The sequence below is a fragment of the Neophocaena asiaeorientalis genome, unplaced genomic scaffold (assembly GCF_003031525.2).
Source record: "Neophocaena asiaeorientalis asiaeorientalis breed wild unplaced genomic scaffold, Neophocaena_asiaeorientalis_V1.1 scaffold243, whole genome shotgun sequence".
Taxonomy (NCBI): domain Eukaryota; kingdom Metazoa; phylum Chordata; class Mammalia; order Artiodactyla; family Phocoenidae; genus Neophocaena; species Neophocaena asiaeorientalis.
This window is the reverse complement of record NW_020173113.1, coordinates 453,554-464,122: the sequence shown is the minus strand read 5'-3', so window position 1 is coordinate 464,122 and position 10,569 is coordinate 453,554. Positions and strand designations below refer to the sequence as shown.

The 10,569-nt window shown below is 42.7% G+C and overlaps 1 protein-coding gene across 5 annotated transcripts in view; it reads right to left on the bottom strand.

Annotated features, from left to right (window-relative positions):
- SLC9A7 (solute carrier family 9 member A7) overlaps positions 1 to 10,569 on the bottom strand; it is a 141,277-nt gene that overhangs the window by 30,231 nt on the left and 100,477 nt on the right. For 4 of the 5 annotated variants that reach the window (XM_024743532.1, XM_024743533.1, XM_024743531.1 and 1 more), the window contains exons 12-13: positions 7,522 to 7,581; positions 553 to 616 (exon numbers count right to left, since the gene is read on the bottom strand). In XM_024743532.1, the coding sequence (XP_024599300.1) occupies positions 553 to 616; positions 7,522 to 7,581 (124 nt within the window). The remainder of the gene's footprint in view (positions 1 to 552; positions 617 to 7,521; positions 7,582 to 10,569) is intronic. The other variant, XM_024743534.1, reaches the window with a different exon arrangement.

The window sequence follows — 10,569 nt, the reverse complement described above, 5'->3', positions numbered from 1 at the left end:
CACCTGCTTCTACAGCTTCCACTCCAGGCTGTCACTGCCACCACGATCCTGCCCAAACCTTAACCGTTAGCCTTGCTGTGACCTTCATCGCCTATGGGGCTGAGGGCTGCTGCTCTGCTACGCCCGTGCCGTCACCCAGCGTCCCTCCTCTCTTGCTCAGATTCCCTGGGCTGCAGAGTTGATCACATCCCTCTCCTTCCCAGAACCAGTTACCGTAAGCCAATCACCGACGTATCCATATATCCATTCTTGGAAGGTAGGGAGTCAGCTTAAACATACTTTTTGGCCCCTTAATATGTTAAGAACAGGGACTTTGGACTCAAATCCTGCCTCCATCATTTTCAAATTCTCTGACCTTAGATGACTCACTTCAACTCTCAAACTTCAGCTTCTAATCTGTAAACTGGGGATAACAGCTCCTACTTCATAAGGTTGTTGTCAAGACCACAATGAGGGAATCCACGTAAACTGCTTGGCGTGTAGTAAACGTTCAATAAATTTTAGCTATTTTTAATAACACCTCCCTGGGAAGAAGCATCTCTTGTGACTTACCCCTTGTAAGACTTGGAAGCTGTCATTGTTGGGTGGTGGGTCTTGATCTGGATCAACACCAACTCTGTAAGTCATCAGAGAGAAAGACAAGGAGAAAAACAGAGAGTATTAGCTTGGACCATAGCGGCCAGGCTGGCTCAAAGTAGCCAAGAGGCTGACCATCTTCCCAAGGTGGAAGGAGTGGTTAGCTAAAAGAAGGGAAAGGCTGTCATGCAAAAGTCGTGCGAAAGAGGTCATACATCACACCAGATCCCAGGGGTAGGCCGGGCAATCAACCTGTGTGCTGACACCTTAAGCAAGACCTCTGGAGAACGGCAGCAGCGGGCAAACTGTCTGCCTGCCCTCCTGCACCAGATGGCCCCAGGTAGCAAAAGGTGGGTCCTGCCGTCCCAGGCCTCTTCCTCTCTGCTGCTTCCTTACTCCCCTCTGACCTGCTTTTATTTCCTAACCTTTTGTTATGGAATGTTTCATATATCCAGGTAAGTTTTGAAAGAATTTATAGTGAATACCTGTATACCCCTCACCCAGATTCTACCATTAACATTTTGCTGTATTTTCTTTATTACATACCTAGCCCTCTCTCTATCATCCACCTCATTTTTTGGATGAATTCAAATAAAGTTGCAGACATCCATACACTCCCCCTAAATATTTCAGCATGCATATCATGTGTCCCCCTGCAGCACAGATGACCTGAGAACTCACACGTTTGAGATCAGCAACTGAAGACAGAAAGAAAAAGCAAGGTGGCACAATCCACTTATAACGAAATCCATGAAAGCACTAGGGTAAGCTGACTTGGCTTAGCAACATACCAACTGTTGCCCTATGTATCTGTTAATTCTTTATCCTTGAACCTTCCTCATTGTAAGGCAGAGAACTGTGGCACTGATGACACGGATAACATGGGGCAGCGGAGGAGGAGACAAAGATGCCAGGAAAATTCTCTACTTTCCTTGTTCCCTCCAATATTGCAAATAGTGGCTGGGATCATAAAAGCCAAACAGAATACACAGCTTTCAGCAGGTCTGATTTGAGCTTGAAGAGAGGTGCTGAATGGCCTTGACCACGTGTGTTATTTGCTGTCTGGCACCAGGGTGCTGACTCCGATGAGCAGACAGTGGATGTGCAAAGCCCCATGTGTGCCTTATTTTTCCTCCTCTCCCTCCCGCTTCTCTGCCTGTGATGCCCAGGATATATCTTGAGAAAAGAGACTAATGGAAAGGAAGAATAGAAGACAACACAGACATACTGGCAGCCTCCACTCTGTTTTACTCCAGGCTTGCCGAGCACTAAGCCAAGGTGCGTGCCCCCTGGATGGGGGTGAGGAGATACAGAAGGAAAGGGAACAGTCGCCCCATATTTTGCTGAAGGCAAAGTTTAAAAACCACGAGATGAATTCATGCATTCAGCAAATATTTACTGAGTGCCTACCAAGCCAGGCCCTGTTCTGAGCACTCTGTTAAAACCTATAGTGTACCTGGCACCAGATTTCCTCCCCACAGGCCTGAGGTTTGATGGAATCTTTGTAGTGAATTAGATTGACTTTGCTGTGTCTAGAGGTCAATTTCTGGGAGGAGTTTCTGAGGCCTGGAGGCTTGATCTCATAGCTGGACATTATCCAGGGACTATTTTTTTTTTTTTTTTTGCGGTACGCGGGCCTCTCACCGTTGTGGCCTCTCCCATTGCGGAGCACAGTCTCCGGACGCGCAGGCTCAGCGGCCATGGCTCATGGGTCCAGCCGCTCCACGGCACGTGGGACCTTCCCGGACCGGGGCACAAACCCGCGTCCCCTGCATCAGCAGGCGGACTCTCAACCACTGCGCCACCAGGGAAGCCCCTATCCAGGAACTTTTGAGCAACAAACCTCACAGAGATTTTTTTGGAAATGAAATATTCTGGGGTCCCAGGACTACCCACAGAGGTCACACGAGAGCCTCAGTGCTACCAAAGTGTCTAACATACTGAAGTGGTAGAGGAGAGGTCACACTGAATTCCTAGCTGTTCATCTTTAACTCTCACCTGATTTGAGTCTCTAATGTACGTTCCATAGAGAAATGTCCTCTATATGGTGTCAGATCTGTAAGACCAACAGCTAGGAATCCAACATTAGGTCTTGTTCTGTGGATTCTACAGCCGCATGGAGCCACTTCATGGCAGACTAATTTGCATGGATGAGCTCCCCAGTAAAGCCTCAGAGAGAGGGGCAGAGCACTGGTTACTAGTCTGTCTCCCAGACAGCCTACCAGAAAGCCTGGTGACACAGCAGCCTTCTGCCTAACCACAGAGAGGCTATTGTGGGGCAGGAGCCACGAGATGATGTGATCTGAAGGGCACGGCGGGCTGGATGGCGAAGAGCACAGCAGCTCATACCTGCCACGGACAGTCTCTCCTTTCTCTACTGTGAATTTTGAAACAGGTGTATTGCCTTTGTAAGTGGCTTCCACGCCGTAAAGATAAAACATATGGATTTTATCAGCCTAGGTGAAATAGGAACCCTATAGGTAAGAGAAAAGGCTTAAGTGTGCCTTGTCCCACAATGAAGAAAATAAAGCCAAACATAATAAAAGCTTCCAAATGAAGTCTAGCTCCCTCTATTCTTTCAACTAACCTCTGCTAGGAGAAAAAAAAAATTGTTTAACAAGAATTAAAATAAATTCTGTTTAACAAGAACTGCTTATAAAGACTAGGTTTTGACTATTTTCATTCAAGTCCTGGAAACATAAGAGGAATTCATCTATTATCCTCGGCCCACATGGCCAGGCCAGAATTCAAACAATGGAGTACGAAACACTGGAATAACCTGATAAACTCACAAAATCAGGGCCACCCTAACCTCATCCCAAACTGGTTCGACATTTTGCTTGGGGGAACTTGAGGATGATTCTAGATGCACATCATCCAACAGAACTTTCCGCAGTGATGGCAGTATTCTAGATCTGAGGAACTGCATTTTAAGTTTTATTTCATTTTAGTTAATTTAAATTTAAACAGCCACATGTGTCTAGTGGCTACCAAATTGCACAGTACAGATTCTAGAAAGTACTAATTCCAGCCATGTCTCTCTAGCATCACTTTTTTCTCTGCCAAAAAAAATGCCAACTATCTGCTTCCTTCTGCCTTCTCAGTGATAATACCCAAGATTCCTGCTGGGATCCTGCGGAGACGCAACTCTGTAGCCCCATACGTATTAAGTAAAAATTTGCTTGAACTGATTACTTAGACAATGGAGAGATTTCTCACTTCCTCGGTATAGAAAATAAGATTGAAAACCCGCTGAAAGCTCTTCTATACAGATACTTGTCATAAACATGAAAGGAATGACAGGATTAGAAAATCACCACTTGCCCCTCACAGTGTAATAATTGTTTTGAGACAATTTTACCAGTGGGTAAAAGGTTGTTGGGAATCTGACTATTCATATGATGTTAAAGGATCACTCTACAGGTAACTTTTTAGTTACAAAGGGAAAACAGTGCTTTTATGGAGAGACCTGGAGTCTAAAGTGATCAAATTTAACATCACTAATAAAAGGACAGCCTGACAACATGCACCACCTGATATGATGCAACAAGAAAGTATAACATCACTTTTATATTATTTTTGCCTCCCCCAAAAATGATTATCTATCTCTACTCAAGAGGAAAACAAATTTAAAAAATCCACTTTGTAGGGCATTATGCAAGACAATTATCCTGAAAATCCTGACTCCTTAAAAAAAAAATAAATCCGCCTGCCAATGCAGGGGACACGGGTTCGAGCCCTGGTCCTGGAAGATCCCACATGCCACGGAGCAACAAAGCCCACGTGCCACAACTACTGAGCCTGCGCTCTAAAACCTGTGAGCCACAGCTGCTGAGCCTGAGCGCCTAGAGCCCGTGCTCCGCAACAAGAGATGCCACCGCAATGAGCAACGAAGACCCAAGGCAACAAAAATAAATTAATTAATTAAAAAAAAAGAAAAAAGAGACTACAGAGGTGACAACCAGGTCAGTCAGAGCATACAGTGGCAAGGAGCAGGGGGAGGGGCATGGAGCCACCACGGGCCTGAATTTAAAAAAAGATGACAGCCAAAGGAAACTTTGATTGGATCCTGGATCCTGTGTGTGTGTATAAAATTCATGTTACTTTCTCAGGTGTGATAAATATACTGTGATTATGTAGAAGACTAGATTCCTAGGGGATACATGCTGAAGTATTTAGGGGTAGAAAGTCATGATGTTTATAACGTACTCTGAGGTACTCAGAAATGGTTGAGAGAGAGAGAGAGAGAGAGGGAGAGAGAGAGAGAGAGAGAGAGAGAGAGAGAAAATGATGCAAAAATGTATGACAAAATGTTAACAATTGGCACATCCAGGTTAGAACTTGGATATTCATTGCTCCATTCTTTCAGCTTCTTTTACAGATTAAAAATTTTTCACAACTTAAAAACAATATTTAATTATATCTTTGGTGAAAATGTTTCACAAATACGTGAGTACAATTTCCTGTCTCTATAATTTAATCTAATTTACTAATAATGATGATTCGGGATCCTCATATTACTCCAGGGTCTGAAAAATCACAAATTGTGAAGATTCATGGACATAGGGTGCTATAATAGGTAAACAGGTAGATACAGTCTAGTAATTACACGGTTTTTTAAATCCCACATAAATCTTAGAATATTCTGTTGAGGTTTTCCTCCTAAAAGTGAAGGGCAAGGAGAAAAATGCTAGTTAACTGAAACATATGGTTAACTAAATTCCAACCAAGACAGCCATCCTCAGATCTGGTTCTGCACATCCCCTGGAAACCTACAGTTCTGAGCACAGGCCTACCCAGAGCCCCCGTTCCTTGCTTTTCCCTCCCTCTGCCATGGCAGTTCTGATACTTGCTGCAGCCACTTGCTACCACCAACTACCTGCCTGAGATGCAGCCCAACTCCTGGCCCACTCAGAGCCTCCGAAGACCTCTGGGGCCCTCCCACAGGTGGAGTAACTTGGGAGGGCCCCTTGGAGGGTCTCGGAGGTCCCTGCTACTGACATAAGTGCTGAATAGGAGAAAGTAAACCTGCTTCCCAGCTTGCTACTGGGTTTTAAATGCCGAAAGAAAACAGACCAGGGGACTTGCGACACAGACCGTGTTCTGCGAGTTCTTTCCCCATTCGAGGCTGTTTACTTCAGGACAATTGAATGATTACTTTTCTGGCAGAGTTGAGGGTCTCTTGGACCAATTCCCAAGGATGGTAATGGACCCCTACAAAGGGCCTCACCCTTGGGGCAGGATGCGTGGTGGTGTGCTGGGCAGCAAGAAATACCAGGTACAGTATTTTAAGTACAGTGCTCCAGAAGACTTAGGGTCCGTTAACTTTCTGAAATTCCTGGTTTCAGGAAACTGTCCACAATATATATTTCCCTCCTGACCTGTTATAACGCTTTTGATCCAGGCCACCACATAAATCTAAAACTTCTGTGCTGTTTCATTACATCATATTTTAGCACTCCCCTGATACATCAGGGTTGAGCTCATCTAAGCACATACAACAGTCTTTTCTTCCAGAATGAATTGAATTATCCTTACTTTCATTAAGAATAAGACAAATGTGGTAATCCCATACCAAATGAGAAAATAAAGCTATCACACAGATGTGCTCATTCTGGAATGAATACAAAAAATGAATCATTTCCCTTTTGATATAGTATGTACATTCTGATTAACCACCATAGAAAATGCCATGAAATCTCAGAAATTTTAGAAGCTAGATTTAATCAACAAGTTTTTACTTTTTAACTGGAATGGCTGAGGTCCTAAATTATTTGGGGAATATGAGACACACAGGTTCACATAAAACCTTGAACAACAAACAGATCATTATCTGAATTCTCTCATGTCCCAAGTGTAATAACTTGCACTTTGCCTGAGGGACCTTCCTTCTTGAAGGTTGGATATTTCAAAGGAAAGGATTTCCCCTGCTACTTAAATGGTAGTTACAGTCAGGTCTCTGAAAATGAATTTGTGTGTGTGTGTGTGTGTGTGTGTGTGTGTGTGTATGTGTGTGTATTTTAAGCAGGAGAAAAAAGTGTGAATCCAGGGAACTTAAATGCTTCAAATAATTGTATGCATGTCATTATAGTTTACATTGGGGCCTGGCAATATCCCAAGATTCATGCCCCATGACAGGTACTGCGGCTTTTACCACTGTCCTCAGAGAGTAAAACACTTTCACGAGAGAAGAACAGAGTTCAAGCCTGTTTTGTGTTTGATTTATCTACCAGCACCCAGAATCAGATCAGGAAGAAAGCATGCCAGTTAAAGATATGGAAAGGAAAGAAGAAACACTAAAGTCTTTACTCTGATAGCCCCAAATCACCACCCTTAGGCATAATCAAATGATAAACTTGGATGGACACTGAGAAACAAATCGCATTAGAAGAGTCTTTCATTATCTTCTGATTTAAAGAAAAATCTGTGTTTTGTATCTTCTGATTCACCATGATAAGGTACAAGTACACAAATTCATACTTAAAAAGTAAAACGGCATTGGTGCTTAATTAAAATGGTATAAACCATACCCCAGTCATGGCTGAAATATAAAATTCGAGTTCTCTTTATGACTTAAAAGCCTTGTTTACTAGATCACAAGCAGAATCTTGTGGGGAAAGCATTTGTGGCTCTGAAAATGGGCTGCTCTTAACACTAAGCTCAGCTGTACACGGAGAGACTCGCCAACTCCAGCTTTGGTGCCACACACTGTCCAAAATGGGGCGAGGGGGGACAGACTCTCAAGAACACCAACACATTAATCAGCCCAGAGGAGGGTAGAATAATGATTAACCGGACCTCCTGCCCCTTTTCGAAAAGGGGCAGATGGTTGGCGCACACGGGGAAGGAAGAAAGAGACAAACAGCATAAAGAGAAACATCTCAGGTTAGAAAGAGGAGAAAAGCCAGGCCCAGTTAATTTGTTTCTGAGGATGCCCTGTGTCACCTGAAGTACTGCCAGCGGTGTTCATTCTGGTCCTCTTCGGAGGGCTCCTCGACGCCAACTCTGGGCAGCAGAAGAAGGGAACGTGAGTGTGACGGGGACAACAGGGGAACTAGGAGCTCTGGGCAAATGACCTGGACCACGTCCATCAAAGAATAAAATCCGCACCCCCTCTTAAACTGTCCCCCTGTTCTCTAAAACCCAGAGAGGCTGCTAAATTTACATCAAAAGCAACAATGTTAGCAGCCAAGTCAAATGAGGATTGACTAGGAATGAAGACAAGCCTCTCAAAATATAACGTAATGAAATCAGAGTAATAAATGCAACTCATAGAAAATGACTTCATGTAATTTTCAGGAATTCATCTGTTTTATAAAGCAAGACACATCCATACAAAAACTAGAAAACAGAAAGTTGTTATTAAACATATATTTGAAGTGTTTACACACAGTTTTACACATATTTGACAGAAAGAACACTGTATCACTGAAAACAGCAAAATCAGAAGATAAAATGGCCTTTTTTTCTAGACAAGTAATCACACTGTCCATGGGTTGTACCCGTAGGTCAGGAACCCAACTTCTGCTATTCTCTTTACCTTACGGCTTCAAGAGTTGACACGGTCTATTTTCACCTCCCTTAATAACTGCTGGGTTATTCAGACTACATTTGAATTACACCATCATACTAAGAGCAGGGTTTCACAACCTCAGCACTACTGACTGACATTTTGGGCCCTGGCCTCTACCTGCAATATACCACCAGTAGCACCCGCTTCCAGCTGGAGCAACCAAAAATGTCTCCTGACATTGCCAAATGTCCCGAGAGGGCAAAACTGCCCATAGCTGAGAACCCCTACTCTAAGTCCTGCATTCTCAGTGGGGGGTGATATAGACCCCAGGGGCATGAAAATCGGTTCTTATGGGACAAAAATTTTTTTTTAGATATTACAGTGGTTTGTAGCCCTCTAAAGCACCATAGTACATAAACAGATACATAGATCTGTGGTATTAAAATTTCAGTGGAAGAGGTAGATAAAAAGAACATTTTTAAAGGCTCTTATTCAGAGGGGCAGTGATGGAAAAAAAAGGTTGAGAAACACTGTGCTAGACAATGCCCAAATACTCATGCTACTAATATGCCCTGAAAAAAGCAAGCGAGAACATGCTTCTTCTTAAGGTGGTACTTTTAATTAGGTATATGTTCAGAATGTGACTTAAACCAGACTACAGTATTGAAAAATGGTAACAAATTCCAGAAGAGCAAGCTGGATTCCATTAATGTAAGATTCACTAGTAATAATAATAGTAATAGCAGCAGTATTAAGGTTATGATTAGCAATGATAATGTCATAGCTAAAATACACTAAATGCTTTCCATGTGCCAGATGGTACATTTAACGGCAGAATTCTTTATCATGTTTATTTGGTATCACATTTTATCTTCACACTGTTGTCATCCCCATTTACCCAGACAGGAAACGGAGAGCAAGAAAGGTTAAATAAGTTGCCCAAGGTCACAAAGGTAGAAAATGATGGAACCAAGATTGCAACTGAAGCTGTTAGATCCCAGAGCCCTAGCTCTACCCCTTACAGGATATTGCCTTTGACTACAAGGTGGCGTCTTTAAATTCTTTTAAAATATCCAGTAACAAATGCTATTACATAAAGATCTCAGGGCTTCTCCCTGCCTTTATTCCTTAATTTATCTTTAAAGAGCTTTATCTTAAACTCTCAATGTGACAGGATTATACCTAGCAGAGTGACCTTACTTGTCCTTGGGTGATCGTATTGCTGCACTCCGGAGTATGAAGGTTATCCTGTTCATTTGGCTGCCTGGGTGTATGCCATTAACCCCCCACAATCACCACCACTTCGTTGATGTGTCACTTGAAGCTGGGCCTTCCAAGAGGACAGCCACCGTGCCACCAAAATGTGCTCAGGACATAGGTGAGGCTCATCTGCTGAATCTGCACATCTGATGGTTTTTTCAAGTTGCCAAAATTACAACCTTTGTGAATAACAACAACTTGCTCAAGAGACTAAGAAAAATAGTATGTAGTTTGTATATTACCAGAAGGCAATTTGAAGTTTGTATATTACCAGAAAGCAATTTGAGCATTTTGCCATTATGTTTTAAAATAGCAATCACATGCTCAACATCACTAATTATTAGAGAAATGCAAATCAAAACTACAATGGGGTATTACCTCATGCCAGTCAGAATGGCCATCATTAAAAAGTCTACAAATAATAAATGCTGGAGAGGGTGTGGAGAGAAGGGAACCCTCCTCCACTGTTGGTGGGAATGTAAATTGGTGCAGCTACTATGGAGAACAGTATGGAAGTTCCTTAAAAACTAAAAGTAGAATTACCGTGTGATCTAGCAATCCCACTCCTGGGCATATATCAGGAGAAAACTATAATTCGAAAAGATACATGCGGGAGTTCCCTGGTAGCCCCCGTGGTTAGGATTCCGGGCTTTCACTGCTGTGACCCCGGTTCAATCCCTGGTTGGGAAACTGAGATCCCACAAGCTGTGTGGTGTGGCCAAAAAACAAAACAAAAAAATACACATGCACCCCAATGTTCATTGCAGCACTATTTACAATAGCCAAGACATGGAAGCAACCTAAATGTCCATCAACAGAGGAATGGATAAAGAAGATGTGATATACGAACACACCACACACACACACACACGCACGCACGCACACACGAGATGGAATATTACTCAGCCACGAAAAAGAATGAAATAATGACATTTGCAGCAACATGGATGGTGAATCACTTTGCTGTACTCCTGAAACTAACACAACATTGTAATAAATTAACTATATTTCAATTTTTTTAATGGTTAAAGAAATGATAAAAAACAAAATAGCAATCACAAAATTCCAATTTAAAAAGATAAGTTGGATTTCTGGAAAGCAGTGATCTGGCTTTGGATTTGTGGTTATATTCATTTTATATTATACACAGACTAGAAATTAGCCATGGTTAAAAGTCATTGCTGGGCTTCCCTGGTGGCGCAGTGGTTGGGAGTCCGCCT